Raw genomic sequence first — 26633 nt, 5'->3', positions numbered from 1 at the left:
GAGACAGACGGGCCAGCCACTCAGACACTGTTAGTAGCACTGCAGAGCCACACACAGCTTACATGTCAGTAGTTAGTAATTTCATATGTTCGAAATTATTTCTGCAGATATAATGATAGCTATGAATTCATAGTCATTTGCAATTTGCCGTGCTTTCTTCTTTTTTTTTTTTTTTTTTTTTTTTTTTTTTTTTGAGATGGAGTCTCGCTCTGTCACCCAGCCTGAAGTGCAGTGGCTGGTCTCGGCTCACCATTTGCAGTGATATTTTTAAAATTAGCTTTATTTTGGCTGGGTGCGGTGGCTCACGCCTGTAATCTCAGCACTTTGGGAGGCCGAGGTGGGTGGATCACCTGAGGTTGGGAGATCAAGACCAGCCTGACCAACATGGAGAAACTCCATCTCTACTAAAAATGCAAAATTAGCCAGGCGTGGTGGTGCATGTCTGTAATCCCAGCTACTCGGAAGGCTGAGACAGGAGAATCGCTTGAACCCGGGAGGCAGAGGTTGCGGTGACCCGAGATCGCGCCATTGCACTCCAGCCTGGGCAACAAGAGTGAAACTCTGCCTCAAAAAAAAAAAAAAAATTGCTTTATTTTTCTGGCCAATTAATTACTTTGGAATTGTAATCCTTTATTTCTAATCTCCCAGTTTTGTAAGCAGCTACAGAGTAGAGCTGTTGAATATATGGCTCAGGAGTTAGAGTGCTTGTTTGAGTCCAGCTCAGCCGATTAATACCTGTGTGACCTCAGGTAAGTTACTTACCCATTTGGTCTCAGTTTCCCTGTTTTTAAACAAACTGACAATTATTTGGATAAGAGAGTATTTAAGGGCAAATAGAACATGTGAAAAAGAGAAACAAAAACAATGATAATAGGATTGTTGTGAGGATTAAGTGATACTATCCATGAAAGCACCTAAAAGCATGTCTACCACCAAATAGAAGCTCAATAATGTTAACTGTTATTATTCATATAGATTTTCCTGTTCAACAAACTCTAGCAGGCCACCAGTTTTGCTAGTGAGGAGGAGAGCCAGACTTTTCCTATAATCTGTCTCTGCCCTGAAAAGATTCCAGTTTTAATGTGGCTGATGAGGGCATTTTCCTTGACTGCTTCTCCCCAGACTTCATCCTCATGGCCCAAAGCATCCACATGTACGCAGCCAGGGTCCAGTGGGGCCTGGTCATGTGCTTCCTGTCTTATTTTGGCACCTTTGCCGTGGAGTTCCGGCATTACCGCTATGAGATTGTTTGCTCTGAGTACCAGGAGAATTTCCTAAGCTTCTCAGAAAGCCTGTCAGAAGCTTCTGAGTATCAGACTGACCAGGTGTAACCCATCAGTTTTTCCTTGCTGGTGAGGTGGGTGTGATGGTGGGGGAGGGGCCAGTAGGACACACTCACGGGACTTGACACAGAACCTCATTTCACACACACACACACACACACACACACACACACACACACGTTCATGGCCACATTTGCCAAATGAGCTTTTCAGGGCGAGTTATTTCTTTAATGAAAAAGCACAAGCCCTTATGTGTCGAAATACACGCTGTTACACTGAAAATATATGCACGACAGAGCAAGAAGCTTGTGCATGATCACGTCTTATCCTTCCCCTTCCCAGCACTCCCTCCTCTTCCCATTCTCTCCACATGTCTCAAGCACCCTACCGAGTAGGGCAGGCCAAATGTTCCTTGGGAGTAATGCCAACTCCCGAAGTTGCCTTCAGGTCCAAAGGGCTTGGAACCAGCTCGTGAGGAAGTTCTCAATCTGGCACTAATATTCTTGAATGGATAATAGTGTATCATCGAATAGGACAGAAATTGTATTGAGATGTGACCCTGTGTCGCCTATGGAAAGGCATGGTGAGTAGAACTTTCCCACGAAAGCCCCCTTCTTCGCTGTTCAGTGGTCGGCTGCGTGGATCCCAGGAGAGACATATGCCACAGACTGTGAGAGCAAAGCCTGCCACCGTGATCTGGACTTGATGCACTGTAACTGAGAATGATTTCCAAATGTGAATATGTGTAGGGACGTGGTCTGCCAGGCCTGGAACAAGAAGGGGGCAGTGAAGGTATGGTTTAGTGTTTGCTTTCATAGTATGCCATGTACAATGTTTTATATTTCATAGTTTATTTTTCTTTTAAGTAACTACCATGAGTCTCTCTAAGCCTCATGGACAAAGATGTAGACCAAATGCAAGAGCTGAGCTTGCTTTGGGTTCAACCATGATCAAAGAAAAACATAGGTCACCGGCAGGCTTACATTGGAAGCTATGAAAATATCACAGAAAAATGGAAAGAAAGATGGATGTGCAGAGGTAATAAAAAGAGCTGCTGCTGGACATTTATCAAAGATAGGCACCTTAGAGTATCTTGTTGCAAGTCCAAATCAGGGGAGACTTTGTTAATACATATCTTTTGCTCAAATTTAGTAGGTTTTTTTTTTTTTGATTAAGGGCTTTTCAAATATGGAATTTATAGAATCCGATTAAAAGAATACCCTTCCTAAAAACCAAATGGACACAGCTGGCTCCCCTGCTAGCCAACCCGCGGTTCCCAGTTCCCACCTGCTGAGAGTTCAGAACTCAGACTGTAGGTGTGGGCTTTTGAGACTGTGCTTCATGAAGAAGAACAGAATTCCAAATTCAAACTATGTTGGAGTGAGCCAAGTGGACAGACCCTCCATGAGTGCACTTTCTTTCAAGAAATCCCCAGATTGACCCCATAGAGGTCTGGGATTACATGGAATATAATATGAAAAACATTTTTCAGGCTGGGTGTGGGGCTTATGCCTGTAATCCCAGCACTTTGGGAGGCTGAGGCGGGCGAATCGCCTGAGTCGGGAGCTCAAGACCAGCCTGACCAACGTGAAGAAACCCTGTCTCTACTAAAAAAAAATACAAAATTAGCCGGGTGTCATGGCGCATGCCTGTAATCCCAGCTACTCAGGAGGCTGAGGCAGGAGAATCACTTGAACCTGGGAGGCAGAGGTTGCGGTGAGCCGAGATCAAGCCATTGCACTCCAGCCTGGGCAACAAGAGCGAAACTCCATCTCAAAAAAAAAAAAAGAAAAACATTTTTTAATTCAACCCAAGATCTGAACTTCTTGAGGAAAAGGTCAATGTCTTTTCATCTCTGTATTTTTCCCCACCTCTTAGCACAGTGCCTGGCACGTATTAGGTGCTCAATAAATGTCTGTTGAATAGAATTATTGATAATTTAAGAGTAGGAAAAAGGAGTGTCAGAGAGAGACTCAAAGATGCGTGAGGGAGCATGGAAGATGGCTGTTTCATGTGAGACAAGAATGGAAGAAGTCATGAATAGGGATAAGATGGGGGAGTGAGAATCCCTGTAAGTAAAATGTGAGGAAAGGAACAAGCTGAGAACAAGATTGTCCTGTCAAAAAGGCGTCTTACTGTAAATAGTCCAAGGTGACATTTGTTAGTTTTGAATACTGCTTTTGGGTTTCTTTTTTTCCTTTTTATATTTTAAAATTTTTATCAAAGAACAAAGACTTATGTAGTTTTCTTTTATTCTACACAATCCAAATTAAACAGCTTTTGGTGATGCAACTGTACACTTTCTTAAGAATATATCTAATACATTTTAGCAGAACCAAGCAATGACTGACATTATTCATTGGGATCTGGCCACTAAATAAAATTCTTTTATGCATAATTGTGATTTCTTTGTCTCTTACACCACTATTTCTTCTCTAATATTAAAACATGTGAAAACCCTGTCAGATATTATGTTAAAAATTAACTTACGTGTTATATTGGTAGGGTGTTTTCCAACACCATCAACCAATTCTGTGATTTTCCCGGACACCAATTGAGTATCTCCAATTCAATTCTGACACTAACTACCCGGGGTTTGTGTCAGATTCCACAGGTTTAAGGGCTGAGTCCCACAAGACTGCCTCACTTCCACTGCCAGTCACAAATACTGGGCCCACAAGTGACCCTCACTTCTGTCCAGATTGGCTACAAAGTCGAAGGGGCTCCCACACACCACCCGCTTAAGGTTCAAATAATTTGCTAGAACAGCTCACAGAACTCAGGAAAATCCTTACACTTGAGGGTTTATGATGAAGGCTACAACTTAGGACGAGCCAAACTGAAAAGAAGCAGAGAGGGCAAGGCATGGGGAGGTGCCTGGAGCTCCACGCCCGCTCAGAGCGCATCATCCTCCCAGCACCTCGCTGTGTTCATCTACCTGGGAGCTCTCCAAATGTTACCATTCAAGAGTTTATTTTATGGAGCTGGATCTCCAGATGCCCTCTCTCCCCAAAGCTCAAAGATCAGGAGGTGTTCCTGCTGACCAGCCTGAGCCTGAGGTTATCCAGGGGCCCCACCCTAAGTGACCTCATTAGCATAAACTCAAGTGTGATCAAAAGGGACTCATTATGTAGAACAAAAGATACCTCTCTCAGTAAACTTCAAAGGTTTTAGAAGTTCTGTGCAGGAACTGGGGACAAAGACCAAATATAGCCATGCTCCCATAGCAATGTTTCAGTCAAAAACGCACTGAATATAAGACAGTGGTCCCATAAGATTATAATACCGGCTAGACGTGGTGGCTCACGCCTGTAATACCAGCACTTTGAGAAGCCGAGGCAAGCGGATCACCTGAGGTCACAAGTTCGAGACCAGCCTGGTCAACATGGTGAAACCCTGTCTACTAAAACATACAAAATCAGCCAGGCGTGATAGTGCGTGCCTGGCATCCCAGCTACTTGGGAGGCTGAGGCAGGAGAATTGCTTGAACCCAGGAGGTGGAGGTTGCAGTGAACCGGGATCACACTATTGGCAGCACTCCAGCCTGGGAGAGAGAGCAAGACTCTATCTCAAAAAAAAAAAAAAAAGCAAACTTACAATGAGGCCACGTTTTATCATCTATGTTATTTGCTGGATTTTCTCTACCCCTGGTGTGGAAAAGTAAAATTTTTGTATCCTGAAATGTATAATCTACTGGTTATCAATGGACACTGGATACCACTGTTTATATTATTTTTGTATTCAGGCATTGCTTCCTCGGGATAGGTTAAGTTTTGCTGTCCCAACATAAAACTAATAAAACTAAAGTTTATTTCTCATACTGGATGTCTATCCAAGTTCAGCAGGGGGTTCTGCTCATTGTAACAACTCCGACCTTGGCTGATAGACGTTTCCTCTTGGCACATGTTCCCACAGTTGCTCACAGCCAAGGAAATGTGGCAGACTACTCCCTGGCTCTCAGAGCTCCTGCCAGGAATGGCAAACATTACTTAGCTTACATTTCACTGGCTAAGGAAACCGAGTGGCCTTCTCTATGCATGGCACTCCTACCATGTGCCCACAATGGGAGATGCATTTGTGAACAGCCCAGTGACCACAGGATCCTCAACTTCTTTAGTCATTGTCATTCCTTTGAGGTGCAAATTCCAAAGAATCATTAGAGAAGCCATCATAATTCAGAAATAGAGGAAAGGGACCATCTGTGGGGTTGGCACTATTCAATTCTCAGTGCTTTTCTTACGGTACCTAGATCCGTAAGCAACACTTCACAATTTGATCACCCCCTCGCCACCTCTCTGCTTAAAACTTTTTTACTTGGCTCTCAGAATATTGTGCCTTTTTAATTTGCCTCCTGCTTCCCTCTCCACCCAGCGTCCTCTGCTGGGCCACATTCTCCCTGCCATCCCAACACTGGAGTACCCCATGGCTCCGTCCTGGCAACTCGTCTTTCCTACCCACACTCAGTCTCTGAGTGACCTCACCCAGTATTCCAGTTTTAAATATTGCCATGGGCTGACGTTTCCCAAGTTCTCCAGGCCAGACCTCTATCCTCAGTACCATAGGCCTGTGTCTTCAACTACCCTTACAGCATCCTCACTTGAAAGGCATCCCAAGTTTAACACATTCTGATCTAATCTCTTTAAAAGCATTCCTCCCACCCAAGTTAGAGACAACCCATCTTTCAGTTGCTTACACTGAAACTTTGGAACAATCCTCATGTCTTCTCTCTTGCACACCCCAAATCCTCTCTGCTCTGCCTTCAAAGTATACTAGAATTCATCCACTGCCACTATCTAGTCCAAACCACTGCTATCTCTCCTGGATTTTTATAATAACGTATAAAAATTAGTCTCTCTTCTTCTATCATTTGCTAAGGTGTGTCCTCAATACAGAAGTCAAAATGATCTCTCTCAAAGCTAAATTAGGCCTGACGTGGCTCATGCCTGTAATCCCAGCACTTTGGGAGGCTTAGGAGGGAGGATCGCTTGAGCCCAGAAGTTCAAGACCAGCCTGGGCAACATGGTGATACCCTGTCTCTACCAAAAAATTAGCCAGGCATGGTGGCACACACCTGTAGTCCCAGCTACCCAGGAGGCTGAGGAGGTAAGATCACCTGAGCCTGGAAGGTCAAGGCTGCAGGGAGCCAAGATTGTGCCACTGCACTGTAGCCTGGGCAACAGAGTGAGACCCTGTCTCAAAAAAAAAAAAAAAGCTTAGATCATCATCTCTCCTCTGCTTAAAACCCTCCAGCACTCATCACTCGGCACTCAGAACTCATTGTACTCAGAGTAAAAACCCCAATCATTAAAATGCTCTACAAGGCCTAACAAGGTCTGCCTTTACACCTTTCCTTCTCTCTGTTTCAGTCCCTCTGCCTCCTTGTGTTCTTCCAACAGTCAGGCATGCTGTGGCCACAGGGCCTGATGTGGTCTGGCTGTGTTCCCACCCAAATCTCATCTTGAACTGTAGTTCCCATAACCCCCATGTGTCATGGGAGGGACCCAGTGGGAGGTAATTGAATCATGGTGTTACTGAGGGTCCTCGTTCTTAAAGTTCCAAAGATGGTGGCGGGCAGCTTCCAAAATGACAGCAAGCCTCTTGTTCTCTGACCTGGGGTTCTTGGCTTCACGGATTCCAAGGAATGGAATCTTGGACCTTACGGTGAGTGTTACAGCTCTATTCAGCTCGATTAGGACGAACCCCAGGCACTTAGCCCACGCAGGAACAATGGCGAGCCTCCAGCCCAATTGGGAGCAGCAATGGGCACCGCCTCACAGGATCAGAAGTGCAGGGGACACCCTGCGGGATCCGGAGGGGTGGAATTTAGTGGTGGTGTCTGCAACGACAGCAATCAGCAGTGGCGGACGGCGAGCAAAAGCTCAGTTCAAATGGGAACAAACACGGACCAGAGAGTGTGCAGTTGCAAGATGTAATACAGTGAAAACAGAGCTCCCATACGACGGGAGGGGACCCACAGCGGGTAGCCGTTGAGGGCTCAAATGCTTGGGTTTATATCCCGATCATTGTCCCTCCCCCTGTGCTCTCAGGCGATAGATGATTGGCTATTTCTTTACCTCCTGTTTTTGTCTAATTAGTATTTTAGTGAGCTCTCTTTACTACCTGATTTGTTGGGTGTGAGCTAAGTTGCAATCCCTGTGTTTAAAGGTGGATGCTGTCACCTTCCCAGCTAGGCTTAGGGATTCTTAGTTGGCCTAGGAAATCCAACTAGTCCCGTCTCTCAGTCCCTCCTTTCAACAGGAAAACCCAAGTGCTGTTGGGGAGGTTGGCTGACCACCACTGTAACTGCTTCCTGCTGAATTGGGGCATAGTAGGGGTCGTGCACTTGAGATTTCCTCAGGAGGGGTGCCTTCGATGTCATCAACATTGGAGCATGGGCTAGCAGGCTGGTCCAAGGGTCTGCAGTAGATTTTAGTCATGGACTGCATCTGGGGCTCCATTTGAAGAAACATTTGTAGCTTTACAGCTTCGATTCTGGAAGAGACAAACTTAACAAGGAGGTTAAAGATGCAGGGTCCAAACAGAAGTAACAATATTATAGCTGCTAGTGGTCCGAAGAAGGTGAAAATCCAGGACATCCATTGACTGAGGAGGTCCCAGGGTCCGGTGTTTTGAAGCTCCTCTGCTCTACGTTGTGTTCAATCTCGAATTTCTTTAACTTTCTCCCTGAGGATTCCGGATTGATTAACATAATAACACCATTCTTCCCCTAAAAATAAACAGGCTCCAACCCCTCTTTTGGCGGTTAGCAAGTCTAAAGCGCTTCGAGATTTTGAAGGACTACTGCTGCTGGGAAGTTAGGTTGTTCTTGCAAGGTGACAAGTGAGTCGGCAACCTGTTCCATGTCACCATTTAGTTCTTGAGATGGTTTATAGTAGAACTGAGTAGAGGCTGTGATACCGCCAATGCCAGTACCTACTCTGCCTAGCACTCCCGCTCCGGTAACAAAAGGAAGAATGGGTACTCTTTTGTTGTGGGGCTTAGGTAGGACATGATGGTATAAATCTTGTTCAGTGTAGATGGTCATGGGGGCACTAAGAATGAGAGGAAGCACATAGATTCTGAAGAGTCATTTAAACGATAGGCTGAGGTACCACAGACAAAAAATATTCCTGAGGGTAGGCAGACTATTCGTGTGGGAGGAGTTGCCCACCTGATGCATTGGGAGTTGTGTCTGTAGTATTGCTAACATTTACACAGGTGAGGTTTGAGGTATGGGTTATCTCCAGATTGGAAACAAGAGGTCCTTAACAATCTTTTGGAGTCCTTGTTGGGCCTCGGGTCTAAGGGGGTACTGCCTTTGGTAGGGAAAGGAGGCGGAATCCTTTAGTTTAACTTGAACAGGACAGGCATTCTTTGCTCGTCCATATTGCCCTTCTGTTGCCCAGACTTCAGGATTAATTCCTTCCTCAAGCAGGGGACATCAAACGGATGTTCCTTCTCCTACGTTCAGGTATATAATGGTCCCTGCTTTTGCTTGAATGTCTCTCCCTAACAAGGGAGTGGGGCTTTCAGGCATAATTAGAAAAGCATGTGAAAAGAGGCGGGTGCGGTGGCTCAAGCCTCTAATCCCAGCACTTTGAGAGGCTGAGGTGGGTGGATCACGAGGTCAGGAGATTGAGACCTTCCTGGCCAACATGGTGAAACCCCGTCTCTACTAGAAATACAAAAAATTAGCCTGGCGTGGTGGCGGGCATCTGTAGTCCCAGCTACTCGGAGGCTGAGGCAGGAGAATGGCGTGAACCCGGGAGGCGGAGGTTGCAGTGAGCTGAGATCGCAGCACTGCACTCCAGCCTGGGCGACAGAACAAGACTCTGTCTCAAAAAAAAAAGAGAAAAAGCATGTGAAAAGAGTAAAGTTCCTCAGTCACAACTTAGTGGCTGGGAGAAGTATCTAGTGACTGGCGGTCCTAGGACCCCTCGGATAGTTACAGATCTGGAGGACAGTTGTCCAGGACAGGAGAGTAAGACTGAGAAGGCCACACCAGTGTCCAGGAGACAGGTAACTTCTTGGCCCTCAATGGTCAGGCATACCCGGGGCTCTGTGAGGGTGATGGCATGGGCTGGCACTTGTCCCGGGCAACCTCAGTCCTGCTGCTGTATCATCTGGTTAGTAGTTTCTGATCCAGAGGACCTTCATCCCCTTGGGCAGTGGGCCTTCCAGTGATTCCCCTGACATAAGGGGCATGGACGAGGGGGCGGCTTATTTCTATCTGGACAGTCTTTTTTAAAGTGTCCTTGTAGACCGCACTGGAAGCAAGCCTTCTTAGGCATTCGATTTGCCCAACTTTTCCTTTTTCCGAGCCTCCAAAGTCTATTTTTTTTTTTTTAATCTGGTTTGTCCCGTTCCACCTGCTCCTCCTCATTCTATTATAAAAACCCAAGGTTGCCAAGTTCAATAGGGTTTCTAAGTTTTGCTCTGGGCCTAAGGTGCACTTTTGAAGTTTTTTTCTAATGTCTGCAGCTGACTGAGTGATAAACTTATCCTTTAAGATTAGTTGGTCTTCAGTAGAGTCAGGTGACAGAGAGGTATACTTTCTTTTCTTTTCTTTTTCTTTGACAGAATCGCGCTGGTCGCCCAGGCTGGAGTGCAGTGGCGCGATCTTGGCTCACTGCAAGCTCCGCCTCCCGGGTACACGCCATTCTCCTGCCTCAGCCTCCGAGTAGCTGGGACTGCAGGCGCCCACCAGCACGCCTGGCTAATTTTTTGTATTTTTAGTAGAGACAGGGTTTCACCGTGTTAGCCAGGATGATCTCAATCTTCTGACCTCGTGATCCGCCTGCCTCAGCCTCCCAAAGTGCTGGGATTACAGGCGTGAGCCACCGCGCCCGGCCCAGAGAGGTATACTTTTTCAATGCCTCCCTTAGTCTCTCCAGAAAGGCAGTAGGATTTTCTTCCTTTCCCTGTGCTATAGTGGACATCATTGAATAATTCATAGGCTTCTTCCTAGTTTTCCTTAATCCTTCTAGCATGCAAGTTAACAAATGTCTGCAGCACCAATCTCCGTGTTCTGAGTCTGTGTCCCAGCAAACTGCCTGCTGGCCTGTGGGCAATCAGTCTCTTTCCTCTGTTGTCATCCTATCATTGACCTGACTGAGATACCAGAGATCACCAAACTCTCAGGCTGCAGTTATGATGCACTTCTCTCATTTGGGGTTAGTGTCTGATCTAGCAGTAACATTATATCTCTCCACGTCAGATCAAAGGATAGTCCTAACCCTTGTAAAACATCAATAAAGCCATCAGGGTTATCTGAGAATTTACCTAGGTCTGTTTTAATTTGCTTCAAGTCAGAGAAATAAAAAGGTACATGCATTCTGGCTGGGCCAAATTCTCCTCCTCCCACCGCTTGGAGGGGACATAATCAGGGAATATTGGCATTCTTTGGTTCATTGTTTACCCCTTTGTCTATCTCCTTTGGGACCGTTTGCGTTGAAGGGGGGTTCTTATTAGTTGGGGAAGGAGTGGGCGGGCGGAGGGGGACACTGGGGTAGGGAGGTAGACTCTGAGGGCTTCCTGTAGGGCATAAATCACACTTTTTACATAATTGCCAGTTGTCTCTTAATGAAAAGAAAGTTTCTTTTTTTTTTTTTTTTTTTTTTTTTTTTTTTTTTTTTTTTTTTGAGACAGAGTCTCGCTTAGTCGCCCAGGCTGGAGTGCAGTGGCGCGATCTGGGCTCACTGCAAGCTCCGCCTCCCGGGTTCACGCCATTCTCCTGCCTCAGCCTCCCGAGTAGCTGGGACTACAGGCGCCCGCCGCCTCGCCCGGCTAATTTTTTGCATTTTTAGTAGAGACGGGGTTTCACAGTGTTAGCCAGGATGGTCTCGATCTCCTGACCTTGTGATCCGCCCGTCTCGGCCTCCCAAAGTGCTGGGATTACAGGCGTGAGCCACCGCGCCCGGCCAGAAAGTTTCTACATATGGCACTTCACTCCATTTGCCTTCTTTTCTACAAAGGAGGTCTAGCTGTAAGATGGTGTTATAATTTATACTTCCCTCAGGAGGCCAGGTTTCTCCCCCTTGAAGAGGATATCGTGGCCAGGCAGTACTGCAGAAAAATTTAAGTTGCTTCTTTCTTAGCATCTGAGGGTCAAATTGGTCCCAATTCTCCAGAATACATCTTAGGGGCATTTTTGCCTTGGGGGGAATGTTTCCCATCTGAAAAAAGAACATAGGGATGCCAGCACCCCTAGCCATTTTCCGATGGGCATTAGTCCTAGAGTGTCCTCTATGGTCCTAATGCTTATTCCTTTCCAGGGTGCGTCACCACCCATGGACTTCTGCTTATTGGATTAGTTATGCTCACTGATGTAGCAGTCCTGCACCCCTTTTCCCATCTTTCTTGACCACAAAGAAAGGGGTCCAGACTGCGTGATTCTAGTGGTCCTTCATGAGTAAGCCCAACATTGCCTTTGCGCTCAGGGGTGAGTTCTAGAGCTGGGCTGGGTTCCTGAGTATTTCCTAACAACCCAGTTGCCCCATCAAGATGCATTCCCACAAACAACAGTTCTTACGCAAATTCATTTCAGAGTGGGTGTGGGTAACCTTTTGAGTCAGGATTGAGAGTTTTTTGATTCTGTAAGTACTTTAAGGCTTGGCTGAGTGCAAACAGCTCCCACGTTTGAGCAGACCAATTATTAGGCAATTTTCCTAACTCTGCTTCTACAAGAGTTTCCCTCAATTACTGAATTCCCACTGTTTTTTTTTTTCTCAATCACCTGGGAGGAACCATCTATCACCCCGTCCTGAAGCGGGTTCCTCCTAGGTCTGGTCGGACCTTTGTACGGTAATTAAGATTTAAATCCACTGTTAGGAAATCTGCTGGGTTAAGAGAATTTTCAGTGGTTAATGTTAAATTATCTTTTTTTTTTTAACAGAATAGTCCTAAACTTTAAGATTTTTGAGTTAGTAAGCTACCCTTTTTGCTTTTTTTTTTTTTTTTTTGACTTAGTATAGTTTTGAATTGTGAGGTGTGCTCACAATGAGGTTTCCTCTAAAGGCTAATTTTCTACTTTCTTTTGTTAGCAAAGAAGTTGCTACTACTGGGATCTCTTTCTTTCTCTCTTTGACTTTCCGTCTCTCTCTCCCTCTTTGACTTTCTGTCTCTCTCTCCCTCTTTGAATCCCTCTTTTTTTCTCTCTCTCTCCTTCCCTTTTCTTTGTAGATAGATTTTGGGAACACAGCGGAAGGACGTTCACTCGTTGCCCCCATTTGCCACTATAAGAATATGCACCTCCCTTTTAATTTACTCTATTCACTTTCATCCTGATCTATTATGTTGTTGTAGACCTAGTTCCAGTTGTTAAAGTACTGGGCCATCAGTTCTAAGGCCCTGGCCAAGGAGCCAAGGCTTGGAGATTGTATTGCAGAGGGGTAAGCTGGGTAGAAATTGGGGGAGGAGAGCATCCTACACAATGGGAGAGCAATCCTCCTAGCCATTTACAAACTTGAGGACCTGTCAAGGGTGGTGGGGGAAGGGGTCTCACATAACTGCCCATGTCGAGAGCTGTATACCTAAATTGGGAGGGGCACCAGGGACAAGATTCCCTGGGTTCATAGCCTAGATGCCTAAGGACACAGGGTAGAGCTTCACTAGAACCTTTTGGAGACACAACTTGCTCTAATGCTTGGGAGAGGAAGTGAAAGTCTGAAGTATTAGTACCTAGGAGGCAGGGATTGGAGGAAGTAGATTCAGAGGTAAGCAGAATTTTGGGGCTACACTTTCAAGAAAGTCGTGGTCGGGACCCTGGAGGTATGGGTCAGAAGGAAAGGTAGGGGCGCATGCATGGGCGACTGTTGAGTAGAGACTTCTGGCGCAGCCAGGAGATTTGGGGATGACAGCTTTCTGCCTCTAGTCAGCCCTCAGCTTCCCCAGGAAAATTGAAAGCAGAAGCTGGTTCCAGGCAGACCAATGCTCTCAACCCCAAAGGGTTGGGGGTTGTTAGAAAGCCCTTTCCCAGACAGCCTCACACCTGCGTCTTAAGTCCGGCAGCCACGCTAATCGTTTTTTTAACTGGCCGACAGGTGCCTGGTATTTTCCTCCGATTCTAAGGAAGGATAGAACAGAATAGCAAGTGAAAGTGGCCCAATATTATTCACCACTTTGGAGAGTACCATCTGGGTCGCCAAAATGTTATGGGGCACGTCCTTGGTCCTTGTTCTTAGAGCTCCCAAGATGGTGGTGGGCTGCTTACAAGATGGCGGCAAGCCTCTTGTTCTCTGACCTGGGGTTCTTGGCCTCACAGATCCCAAGGAATGGAATCTCAGGCCATGCGGTGAGTGTTATAGCTCTATTCAGCTCGATTAGGATAAACCCCGGGCACTTAGCCCATGCAGGAACAATGGTGAGCCTCTAGCCCGATTGGGAGCAGCAATGGGCACCACCTCGCTGGATCAGAAGTGCAGCAGACACCCTGCCGGATCCGGAGGGGTGGAAGTCAGCAACAGCATCTGCGAAGACAGCAATCCGCAGCTGTGGATGGCAAGCAAACGCTCAGTTCGAACCGAAACAAACACGGACCAGAGAGAGTGCAGTTGCAAGATTTAATAGAGTGAAAACAGAACTCCCATACAACAGGAGGGGACCCAAAGCAGGTAGCCCTTGCTGGCTCAAATGCCTGGGTTTATATCCCAATCATGGTCCCGCCCCCTGTGCTCTCAGGCGATAGATGATTGGCTATTTCTTTACCTCCTGTTTTTGACCAATTAGCATTTCAGTGAGCTCTCTTTACTACCTGATTGGTCAGGTGTGAGCTAAGTTGCAAGCTCTATGTTTAAAGGTGGATGCTGTCACCTTTCCCAGCTAGGCTTAGGGATTCTTTGTCAGCCTAGGAAATCCAGCTAGTCCTGTCTCTCAATGGGGGTGGTTCTCTCATGCCATTCTCATGACAGTGAGTTCTCACGAGATCTGATGGATTTATAAAGGGCTTTTCCCCACCTTCGCTCTGCATTTCTCCTTGCTGCCACCATGTGAAGAAGGACGTGTTTGCTTCCCCTTCTGCCATGACTGAAAGTTTCCTGAGGCCACCCCTGCCATGTGGAACTGTGAGTCAATTAAACCTCTTTCCTTTATAAATTAGCCAGTCTCAGGCAATTCTTTATAGCAGTGTGAGAAGGAACTAATACAGTGCCTTTGCTGTGACCTCTGCCCTGGGCAATCTTCTCCTAGATATTTAAATCTCTCACCTTGTTCACCTACTCAAATGTTACATTCTCACTGAGGCCCCTGACCTCTCTAAAATTCAACCCCTGTACAATCTATTCCTCTTTCCAGTTTTATTTTGCTCTATAGCACTTTTTTTTTTTTTTTTTAACAGGGTCTTGCTCACCCAGGCTGCAGTGCAGTGGCACCATCTTAGCTTACTATTGCCTTGATCTCCTGGGTATAGCATTTTTTAAACATGGTCCTGTAATCAGTTAAAATTCTAACATCCACAATACTGAGACATTTTATTATTTTTGTTATTATCTGACTCTCTCTACTCCTAAAATATAAACTCCAGGAGGACAGAGATTTGTGTCTGCCATATACCCAGCCAGTACTTAGAACCAGTGGTTGGCACATAGGTAAGTACTTACTATTTCTAAAATAAATGACTGTTAGCTGCCAACCCCCAACCCCAGAGTTTTTAAAATATTTGGTCTATTGGATATGAGCTGCTCAGTCATTCAAGGCATTTAAGAAACAGTGCTCACGCCTGTAATCCCAGCACTTTGGGAGGCTGAGGCGGGCAGATCACGAGATCCGGAGATTGAGACCATCCTGGCTAACACGGTGAAACCCCGTCTCTACTAAAAATACAAAAACATTAGCCAGGCGTGGTGGCAGGCACCTGTAGTCCCAGCTGCCCAGGAGGCTGAGGCAGGAGAATGGCGTGAACCCAGGAGGTGGAGCTTGCAGTGAGCCAAGATCGCACCACTGCACTCCAGCCTGGGCGACAGAGCGAGACTCTGTCTCAAAAAAAAAAAAAAAAAGAGAAACAGTACTATTGTAATCAATTTTGGAGGATACAATTGTCCTTGTGCTAGTCCCATCAAACAGCTTTCTAGGTCTCGAGGAAGTTCTAGATTATAGTTTGTTTTTGTTTTTTTTGAGACAGGGTCTCGCTCTGTTAGCCAGGATGGTATCGATCTCCTGACCTCGTGGTCTGCCCGCCTTGGCCTCCCAAAGTGCTGGGATTACAGGCATGAGCCACTGCACCCACTTAATTATAGTTATTTTTTATGATGTCTGCAGCAAATAGTACATGTTAAATACCCAAATTCTAAATAAGACTTGAAATATCCTTATGCAAACTCTGTGTTAGTACCTGATTGCCTCTCATGTAGCTTCAAAATAAAATATTAAGGATAACTAAGTCCTTACTCGAGAAAATTAAATGTGTTTCATGTTTTTAAGACAAGAAACTACTGGGCACAGTAGCTCATGCCTGTAATACCAGCACTTTGGGAGGCCGAGGCAGGAGGATCATTCAAGCCCAAGAATTTGAGACCAGCCTGGGCAACATGGCAAGGCCCCCTCTCTATCAAAATACAAAAAAAAATTAGCTGGGTATGGTGGTGTGCACCTGTAGTCCCAGCTACTTGGGAAGCTGAGGCAGGAGGATTGCTTGAGCGTGGGAGGTCAAGGTTGCAGTGAGTCAAGATTGTGCCACTGCACTCCAGCCTGGGTGAAAAAGTGAGACCCTGTCTCAAAAAAAAAAAAAAAAAAAAAAAAAAAAAAAAAAAACGGCTGAGCTGACTCTGTAGGTCATACTCAGATTTTAAAATTTAACTCATCAAAAACTCTCCCCACAGGTCAGGCGCGGTGGCTCATGCCTGTAATCCCAACACTTTGAAAGGCTGAAGTGGGTGGATCACTTGAGATCAGCAATTCAAGAGCAGCCTGGCCAACGTGGTGAAACCTCATCTCTACTAAAAATACAAAAATTAGCTGGGTGTGGTGGTGCATGCCTGTAATCCCAGCTACTCAGGAGGCTGAGGCAGGAGAATGGCTTGAGCTCAGGAGGTGGAGGTTGTGGTGAGCCGAGATCGTGCCACTGTGCTCCAGCCTGGGTGACAGAGGGAGACTCCATCTCAACAACAACAACTACTCTACCCACAAATGCTATCTGGGCCAGAATAAAGAAAAGATGTAAGGTATTCAATGAATATTTCTGTATAAAGCAGAACTAAGGGATTTATTTACCAGTCAATATTAGAATAACATCTAAGATGAGTAGATTTTTGTAAACCATATTTAGATTTGTAGCCAGGAATAATTAAGAGCACTGGGGGGAAAGGGCTTTGACCAGACACAGGAACAAGTGGGTTCAGTGACTAGAAGTACTCCAGATAGAGACTAGCTGGTGATTTGCTTTTTGCATTGTCCTAGGAGACAGCTTTCTCAAAGTACATTTGATTTCCTTATCATATCCATAAACATTATCATTACTTGCCCTTGGAAGGTTTTAAGCAGTACCCTTTTCTAGTATAAAGCTGAAAGCACTATGTCTATTATTGGCAGTCTTTTTCTATTGTGGCATTTTATTGTGTAGGAATAACCACTGGAGCTTCAAGCACAGGCTGCTGGGAATGGGAAGAAAACGCATTTGAGAGACACTGTGCAAAAGACAGCAGGTGTGACTTGCTGCCTGTGGAGGAGGGTGAAGGGGAAGAAAGCGTCAGAGACATTCTGAAGGTTCAAGCCTGCATGACTGGGAAGATGGGGACACTTGCAAAATGTAGGAAGATAAGAGATGCCACCATTTGGAAGGAGAGAGGGAGAGAATGATGAGACAATCTTGATGTTCCTAACTGCATACCCCAGCACAGGCATTTTAAAAGCCTCGCTGTGCTGAAAGGGATGAAAAAGCCTGTCCACTGCTTAGTACTATTCGATTTATGTTGGCTGCCAAACAGATTATCACAAAATGTAGTGGCATAAAGCCACCATTTATTACACTCATAGATTCTGTGGGTCAGGAATTCAGAGAGGGCACAGCAGGGACAGCTTTTCTCTGAAGTCTGGGGTCTTTACCCCAGAGCCTGAAGGCTGGAAGCTGGAAGCATCTGAAGGTCAGCCTATTCTTGTGTCTGCAGGTCAAGGCTGGCTGTCAGGTAGAGGCCTTAGTTCTTCTCCATATGGGTGAATCTGGGCTTCTCACAGCATAGTAGCTGACTTCCCCAGAGCAATTGTCTAACCCAGCTCTTGAAAAAAGTGAGTCAGCTAGAAGCTGTATCATAACCTAGCTTAGAAAGTTACAAAGCATGGCCTCTGTTGTCCTTTTTTGGTTGGAGCCGTCAAAAGTCCTACCCAGACTCATGGAATGGAACATAGGCCCCACTTCTTGGTTAGAGGAGTGTCAAAGTCACATTGTAAGAAGAGCATGTGGTGTGACATCTGTGAAAATGGAAGAATAAGGAACATCAAAAGTCATTCCAAAAAAGCAACAAATAAACTGATAAAAACTGCCAGAATCAACTTTTTCAGAATTCTAGAACCTAAGCAAAAGCTTACAGCAACCAGGAGGACTTAATCAAGAAAGTCTGAAACTACTTTTGCAAAAATTATGACAGTGAGGGAAATCTAACATAACTGACCCCATCTTCCTTCTAACCTCACAAGCTGTCTTTGGTCATTCCAGGCTAACGATAGGAGGAATTTAGTATTTACTTCTATTTTTATTTTTTGAGACAGGGTTTCACTCCGTCACCCAGGCTGGAGTGCAGTGACACACTCATGGCTCACTGCAGCTTTGACCTCCCAACCTCAAACAATCCTGCTGTCTCAGCCTCCTGCATAGCTGGGACTACAGGCACATAACCACCATGCCCGGCTAATTTTTGTTTTGTTTTGGTAGACAGGGTTTCATCATGTTGCTCAGGCTGGTCTTGAACTCCTGGTCTTGAGTGATCCTCCCACCTCCGCCTCCCAAAGTGCTGGGATTACAGGTGCGAGCCACCGTGCCTGGCCTACAAATTTATAGTTTAATTTTAAAACAAAGATGAAAATAGTTCCATCTCATAACTAACCCTCTCCTTGCTGAGGACCAAAACTGCCTTTGTAAAACTAATCAAAGGCCACAAGCTTAGAAGTGTGATAGGGCCCTGAATTCTGCTAAGACGTAGGCACAAACTCTAATCAGCCATTGTGTCTTCTGCTAAGATGTAGGCATAAACTCTAACCAGTTGTTTTATAACTTGCCTTTTAAAAACTCTTTACTACTCAGAAGTCACATAGCCACTGGTCACAAGATTTGTAACTTCCCCAAATGCCCCTGTGGATAACATCACTGTTGTAAAACCTAAGACTGATGTTTGAGATATTTTTCAGATTTGAATTCTGTATGGACCAACTGGCACCACCCAATCAAAAAAGTTGCACCCAGGGCCGGGCGCGGTGGCTCAAGCCTGTAATCCCAGCACTTTGGGAGGCCGAGACGGGTGGATCACAAGGTCAGGAGATCGAGACCATCCTGGCTAACCCGGTGAAACCCCGTCTCTACTAAAAAATACAAAAAACTAGCCGGGCGAGGTGGCGGGCGCCTGTAGTCCCAGCTACTCGGGAGGCTGAGGCAGGAGAATGGCGTGAACCCGGGAGGCGGAGCTTGCAGTGAGCTGAGATCTGGCCACTGCACTCCAGCCTGGGTGGCAGAGCGAGACCCCGTCTCAAAAAAAAAAAAAACAAACAAAAAACAAACAAACAAAAAAAACAGTTGCACCCAGATATCAGCTCAGCAAAAGACAATATCGACCCCCTATGATTTCATCCTTGACCCAACCCATCAGCGTTACTCATTCCCTAGCCTCCTGCCCACCAAACTGTCCTTGAAAAACCTTAGTCCCCAAATTCTCAGGGAGGTGGATTTGAGAATTATTTCCTGTCCATCGGCTTGGTGGGTCCTGTCATAATGAAATTATTTGCTGCAACACTCCTGCTGCTCTTAGTGCATTAGCTTTTCTGGGCAGTGGGCAAGAAGAACTCAACTGGGTAATTACAAAACTACCTGAATCTCAGCAAAAGCTCAGGAAGCTCTGTGGTGTTTTAAGTTACCCTCCTTCTACCTCCCCACTGATGTGCTCAGTGATGATGGCCTTGAAGGTAAAAGCCCAGGTTTCTAGTACAGGTAAGAATGCCAGAAGGAGCTGAATAATGGATTTCATTCACAAAGAACTGTGGTCATTCGTTTTGAGCTGTGCGTTTGTCTGCTTGGGCTGCTATAACAAAGTGCTACAGACTGGGTGGCTTAAACGACAGAAGTGTTATTTTCTCACAGTTCTGGAAGCTAAAAGTCCATGATCAAGGTTCTGGCAGATTTGGCTTTTAGTGAAGGCTCTTTCTGGCTTGTAGATGTCACCTTCTCAGTGTGTCCTCACATGGTGGAGAGTTCTCTGGTGTCTCCTCCTTTTATAAGGCCACCAATCCATTGGATTAGGGCCCATCCTTATGACCTCATTTAATCTTAATTGCCTCCCAAAGGCCTTATCTCCGAATATAGTCACATTGGGGCTTAGCTAGGGCCTCAATATATGAATTTGTGGGAACACAATTAAGTCCACAGCAACTTATCTGGTGGCTCCCTAGCTGAATGGGCTTACCATTATCTTGCCTAACTTGGAACTCTGCCAGTTCTGAGGCAGCTACCAGGGTCCTTTGATAAAAACAGTTAAAGGCAAATGTATTAATCACAACCCTGGAACAATGGATAACAGGTGGAGCAAACAGCAGTCTCACCAAAACACTTAACAGAAAAGGCTAGTGATGCTTTGGTGAACAAGGGCTTTGAAAAGCTCTGACATTCTTGGTGTTATGGGTTGAAATATGTCCCCTCCACCACAAAGATATGCTGCATCCTAATTCCCAGTATATCAGAATGCAACCTTATTTGGAAATAGAATCATTGCAGATTTAGTTAGTTGAGATCACACTGGATTAGGGTAGGCCCTTCCTCTAATATGATTGGTGTGCTCATAAGATAGCTTTGTGAAGACATAGACACACAGGAAAAAATGCCATGTGAAGACAGAAGTAGAAATTGGAGTCATGCATTTATGACCCAAGCAATGGCATGGATTGTCAGCTGTCACCAGAAGCTAGGTGGAATGCAACAGATTCTCGCTTAGTCCCTCCATAGGACACTAACTCTGCCAACACCTTGATTTCAGACTTCTAGCATCTAGAACTTAGGGAGGGTAAGTTTCTGTTGCTTTAAGCCACTCAATTTGTAGTACTTTGCAGCCCTAGGAAACTAATACAATAGTTAAATATTAAAAGACAGTATAAATGTATTTGTTGTTTGCTACTCCTTTTTCTCCTATCTGATTTAAAATACAACTGTATAAAGCAATAGTAATAAATCTATGTTATGGGTACACAATATATACATGTGTAATTTGTGACAATAACAACATAAATTGTTGGGAATGGAGTTATGTGGCAGCAAAGTTTTGTATACTGTTCAAACTAAAGTGGTACTGGCCAGGCACGGTGGCTCTTGCCTGTAATCCCAGCTACTAGGGAGATTGAGGCGCAAGAATCGCCCGAACCCGGGAGGCAGAGGCTGCAGTGAGCTGAGATCATGCCACTGTGCTCCAGCCTGGGGGACAGAGTGAGATTCCGTCTCAAAACAAACAAACAAACAAACACAAAAACTAGGGTGGTATTAATCAGAACTAGAATGTTATAAATATATGTTAATTGTACCCTCAGGGGAAATCACTTAAGAAATAACTCAAAAATATATATTAAAAAAGATGACAGTGCTGCACATGGTAGCTCACGCCTGTAATCCCAGCACTCCGAGGCCGAGGCAGGCAGACCACCTGAGGTCAGGAGTTCAAGACCAGCCTGGCCAAGATGGCAAAACCCTGTCTCTACTAAAATTATACAAAAATTAGTCAGGTGTGGTGGTGCACACCTGTAGCCCCAGCTACTTGGGAGGCTGAAGCACGAGACTTGCCTGAACCTGGGAGGTGGAGGTTGCGGTGAGCCGAGATTGTGCCACTCTCCTCCAGCCTGGGTGACAGAGCGAGACTCCGTCTCAAAAAAGAAATGACAAGGAAATTAAAGTAGTATGCTAGAAAATATCTAGTTAACACAGAAAATGGCAGCAATGGAAGAAGTGAGGAACCAAAAAGATACACAAAATATAGAAATCAAATAGCAAAATGGCAGAATTTTTTTTTTTTTTTTTTTTTTTTTTTTTGAGACGGAGTCTCGCTCTGTCACCCAGGCTGGAGTGCAGTGGCCGGATCTCAGCTCACTGCAAGCTCCGCCTCCCGGGTTTACGCCATTCTCCGGCCTCAGCCTCCCGAGTAGCTGGGACTACAGGCGCCCGCCACCTCGCCCGGCTAGTTTTTTGTATTTCTTAATAGAGACGGGGTTTCACCGGGTTAGCCAGGATGGTCTCGATCTCCTGACCTCGTGATCCACCCGTCTCGGCCTCCCAAAGTGCTGGGATTACAGGCTTGAGCCACCGCGCCCGGCCAAAATGGCAGAATTAAGTGCTTGTCAGTAATTATATGTCAATGCTTTAACCTCTTCAATTCAAAGGCGGAAGCTGGCATCATGAATTAAAACATAATCCACTACATACTATCTACAAAAGACACATTTTGGATTCAGGACAGAAATAAATAGAGGATGGTAAAAGAAATTCGGCTGGGCTGTAATCCCAACACTTTGGGAGACCAAGGCAGGCAGATAGCTTGAACCCAGGAGTTCGAGACCAGCCGGGGCAATAGAGTGAGACCTCATCTCTACAAAAATACAAAAATTGGCTAGGTGCGAGGTCACACACCTGTGGTCCCAGCTACTCAGGAGGCTAAGGTGGGAGGCTCGCTTGAGCCTGGGAGATTAAAGCAGTAAGCTATGATCTTGCCACCACACTCCAGCCTGGGGCCACGGAGTGAGACCCTGTCTCCAAAAAAAAAAGATATTCCATGTAAACAGAGGGTGAAGTGGCTACAGTTATACCAGACAAAATAGACTTTAAGACAAAAACCATTACAAGAGACAAAGGACATTATAATATTAAAGAAGCTAGCAAGAAGCTATAACAATTATAAACATATATACACCTTACAATAGGGCAGCAAAATAGATGAAGCTAAAGAGAATTGAAGAAAAGAATAGACAATTTAACAATAAGAGAGGGCGCGTTCAATACTTCACATTCAATAATAGAGTAACTGGACAGAATATAAACAAGGAAACAGAAGATTCAAACACTATAAACCAACTAGACCTAATAGATACACACACAGAACACTCCACCCAACAACAGCAGAATTCAAATTCTTCTCCAGTGCACAAAGAATATTCTCCAGAATAAACTATGTGTTAGGCCACGAAAAGTCTTGTTAAATTTTAAAAGATCAAAATCATACAAAGTATGGTCTCCAAGTATAGGGGAATGATATTAGAAATCAGTAACAGAAGGAAATTTGGAAAATTCACAAATATGTGGAAATTAAACACTTAAACCACCAACGGGTGAAGGAAGAAATCACAAGGGAAATTAGAAAATATACTGAGACACATGAAAACAAAAACACAACATACCTCAACCTATGGGATACAGTGAAAATAATGCTCAGAGGGAAATGTAGAGCTGTAAATGCCTACATTAAAAAAAAAAAAGAAAATGGCTGGGCACAGTGGCTCACGCCTGTAATCCCAGCACTTTGGGAGGCCGAGGCAAGCTGATCACTTGAGATCGGGAGTTCAAGACCAGCCTGGCCAACATGGCAAAACCCTGTCTCTACTAAAAATACAAAAATTAGCCAGGCCTGGTGACAGGTGCCTGTAGTTCCAGCTACTTGGGAGGCTGAGGCAGGAGAATCGCTTGAACCTAGGAGGCGGAGGTTGCAGTGAGCTGAGATTGAGCTACTGCAATCCAGCCTGGGCAACAGAGCGAGATTCCGTCTCAAAAAAAGAAAAAAAAAAAAAACTCGCAAAACAATTACGTCAGTTTCCACATTAAGGAACTAGAAAAAGAAATGCAAACTAAACCCAAAGCAAGCAGAAGGAAATACAATTCCAGTGGAAATAAACAAAACAGAGAATCAACAAAACCAAATGTTCTTCTTTAAAAAGATCAACAAAATGGATAAATTTTTAGCTAGAACTCATAGGCCCTCCTCACCTCCTCAACTTAATCTTACTTCTGTTCCCACCACTCCACTTAGACTGCACTTGAATAACTCAAGGGCCACTGCTATTCTCAACTGAATTCTTAGCAGCAATTGATAAATTTGAGGAGTTCCCCCTTCAATGGACTCCCCTGCCACTCTCCTGGTTCTCCTTCCTCAATGCTCAGTACTTTCCCATCTCCTTTGCTGGCTTCTTTGCTTGGCTTGACCTCTAGAGTTGGAGCCTATGGACTGTTTAGGCTCTCTTCTCTATCAACAGACGCTTCCTAAGCGACCCCATCCCATGGCTTTTAATAGCATCTCTATGCCAGTGAACTCTCAAATCTGATCTCCAGCCAGGCCAGCATTCTGAACTCTAGATTATATCCAACTGCTCTTCGGTCATGTTGACATCAGTATCTACATCGGCTTTACGTTATATCAGCAGCACCGCTATTTTTCCTGTAGTATCATCTAACCAGTTGCTTAAGCTAAAAATGTAAGAGTTACACTTTTAAATCCAATCAATCAATAAGTGGTCACTGTCATGTCTAAACCCTATTTTGAATGTTTCCACTTCTATTTCTGCTATTACCACCCTAAGGCAAGCCACCACCATCCCTTACCTTCATTACAACAGCCTTCTTAGACCCAGCAGATTGACTCTCTCAAGTGCCAACTTTACCCCCTAATTGGAAAAGTTGGAAAATTATTATTATTATTATTTTTGAGGCAGGGTCTCACTCTGTCACCCAGGCTGGAGTGCAGTGGCACAATCTCAGCTCAGCTCATTGCAGCCTATACCTCCTGTGTACAAGCAATTCTCCCACCTCAGTCTCCTGAGTAGCTAGGATTGCAGGCGCCCACCACCATGCCCAGCTAATTTTTTGTGTTTTTGGTAGAGATGGGGTTTTGCCATGTTGGCCAGGCTGGTCTTGAACTCCTGATCTCAAGTGATCTGCCCACCTCAGCCTCTCAAAGTGCTGGGATTACAGGCATGAGCCACCGCACTCACCCAGAAGTTGGAAAATTAAAAGCACTTCCCAGACACCCTTACATGTAGTTTGGGGTCAGAATTAGACATTGTCAATTAAATGCCCTAGCATAAAGTTTGTCAAGAGAAGCAAGAAAGAGGCAATCTTCCTATTGCTATTGCTGCTGGTAAGCAAGGTCAGAGATGGAACTGTTCTGTGTGGAGAGGTTGCAACAATGGGACCTGGCATTCCAGAGTCTGGCCAGCGTCGTGGGCATGAGCTGCAGTGGCAATGGTAGCAGGCTTCCTGAGCTAACCACTTGAGGTGTCCTCTAACTCCACAGACCAGTGGTAGTTGCCCTGACTCTTCTGCCAGTTCTTCCACTGATGTTGTATACACCTAACTCCTTGTGATTTTTGCCTGCAACACTCAACTCTGATATACCTAACTCATTCTTCCTGCATCCACTCATGCTCACCTATAAACCACTCTCCATTCCATACAGAATTCCTTAAATATGTAAATCACTCAGGTTATCTTCTGCTCAAAATCCTCCAGTAGCTTCTTACCACACTTAGAATACAATTCAAACTTCTTACTGGAGTACAAAGCCCTATCATCGGGCTTCAGCCCACTTCTCTGATGATATCCAGCCAGTGGGCTCTCAATTCCTGAAGCAGACCAAGCTTTGCCCTAGATCTGTGCTGTGGTGTTCCATCTGCACGGGACATCAGTTCTCCCAGTTTCTTACATGTCTTCTATGTCATTTAGATTAGATGTCACCTTCTCATCATCCCCCACAAGTTATTCTACCCTATATTCTCTGCAGAGCACTTACTAGTATCTAATCTTTTCTTGTCATTAGTCACCATTGTCTCTCTTTTCCAAGAATCTATGCACAATGGGAGAAGGGAGGAACTCTGTTCCCTCACAGCAGATCTGGGATGCAAGGTAAATGCTTAATAAATATTTAAGGATTAAATTTGGGTTAAATTTGTAAGGTAGAAATTTTACTTCTGTTAGTTACTCCAAGTGTCTTAGTAAAAACTCCACATTCTTAAATATTAGGTTGAGGATAATATCACTTTGCCATCTGTGCACAGGTGGTAGGATAACAAACTTTTTGAATATATTATACTCAACTTTGTACTCAGGGGAATAAAAAAAACCCTGAAAACGATCCCTTTTTAACACTGCCGCTGGAAAAAGGGACTATCTAAAAATCACTAATTTTTTATTGAGGAAGAGGAATATTAGATAGTTGGATTTCATTCAGGAATACTGCCATTTTTCCCAAATTACTCCAACTCTTGCAACATCATACTTTTGGCTTGTAAGGATAAACAAAATATAGTTTTCTCTCTCAGCTCCATCTGCTGTACTTGGCGAGCAGCTGGGAGGGGGTGGGTGGAGCCTCATACTTGATATCAAGTCTGGAGAAACAGCACCACCTGCTGGGGAAAGGCTGCCGTGCATCTGCCCTGGCAAGAAGCCTTGTGCAACTACACCTTTCCTTGTGCAACTATACATTTGATGTTCTGCGTAGCAACGAAAACCAGCTTTCCAGAAGACCAAAAGGAAGTCCTGCTACTCCAGAATATGTTGATAAGATTAGAGAATCTTCGGTCAAAGGCTTCTCTTCTAAAAAACCAACCTGGGCTTTGATCCAAGATTGGAAATCAGTGCCACTGTAGGAAAGAGAACAACAGAAGCACATCTGGATTAATAAACAGGAATAAAAAGAGTCACAACTTTAAGAGGCCTTTGTCCCCCGTATTCTCTGCAAATAAGAGGCTGAGAAAATTTAGTGCCCTTGTCCTCTTTTTAGAAATTCCAGAGGTTTTTTTCCTTCCTTTCCCTCATAAGGACTATGAATTCATCTGAATTCACCTTCTAGCTTACTATCCACATTTAAAAAAAAAAGTTTTTTAATGACACATAACAACTGTGCATATTTATGGGGTACACGGTGGTGTTTCAGTACATGTGTACATTGTGTATCACTACTTACATTCTTAAATAGCTATTTTTCCTCTCTTGCCAATCTACTTTATCTTTCAAATTCTTCCTAAGACCTTTCTCCATCATTTGTGAATGGGTTTCTCAGGATCTAAAAACGATTCCACTCAACTAGTTTTCCATTACTTTGCAAAATAAATCTGGTATTTCAACTTTCTCTTCATTCCTGAAATCTATTTATTTTCTGTCCTCCTTACTCAGTGTACATAGGTGGTAAAATGCCTCTC

General features: G+C 44.8%; 1 protein-coding gene and 1 pseudogene across 3 annotated transcripts in view; one reads left to right on the top strand and one right to left on the bottom strand.

The window, feature by feature from the left end:
* Positions 1-3681, top strand: part of TMEM150C (transmembrane protein 150C) — an 87914-nt gene extending 84233 nt beyond the window's left edge. For both annotated transcript variants that reach the window (XM_050790180.1, XM_050790179.1), the window contains exon 8: positions 1123-3681. In XM_050790180.1, the coding sequence (XP_050646137.1) occupies positions 1123-1331 (209 nt within the window). In that variant the 3' untranslated portion in view covers positions 1332-3681. The remainder of the gene's footprint in view (positions 1-1122) is intronic.
* A 3036-nt stretch (positions 3682-6717) lies between these two features.
* Positions 6718-25259, bottom strand: LOC126954447 (syncytin-1-like; annotated as a pseudogene). Its single transcript, XR_007725607.1, has 2 exons — positions 25226-25259; positions 6718-8547 (listed from the first exon to the last, which is right to left on the bottom strand). The product of XR_007725607.1 is annotated as a syncytin-1-like (transcript).
* Between the last annotated feature and the right edge of the window lie 1374 nt (positions 25260-26633).

Source organism: Macaca thibetana, chromosome 5, assembly GCF_024542745.1.
Source record: "Macaca thibetana thibetana isolate TM-01 chromosome 5, ASM2454274v1, whole genome shotgun sequence".
Taxonomy (NCBI): domain Eukaryota; kingdom Metazoa; phylum Chordata; class Mammalia; order Primates; family Cercopithecidae; genus Macaca; species Macaca thibetana.
This window is presented reverse-complemented; position numbering and strand designations above follow the sequence as displayed.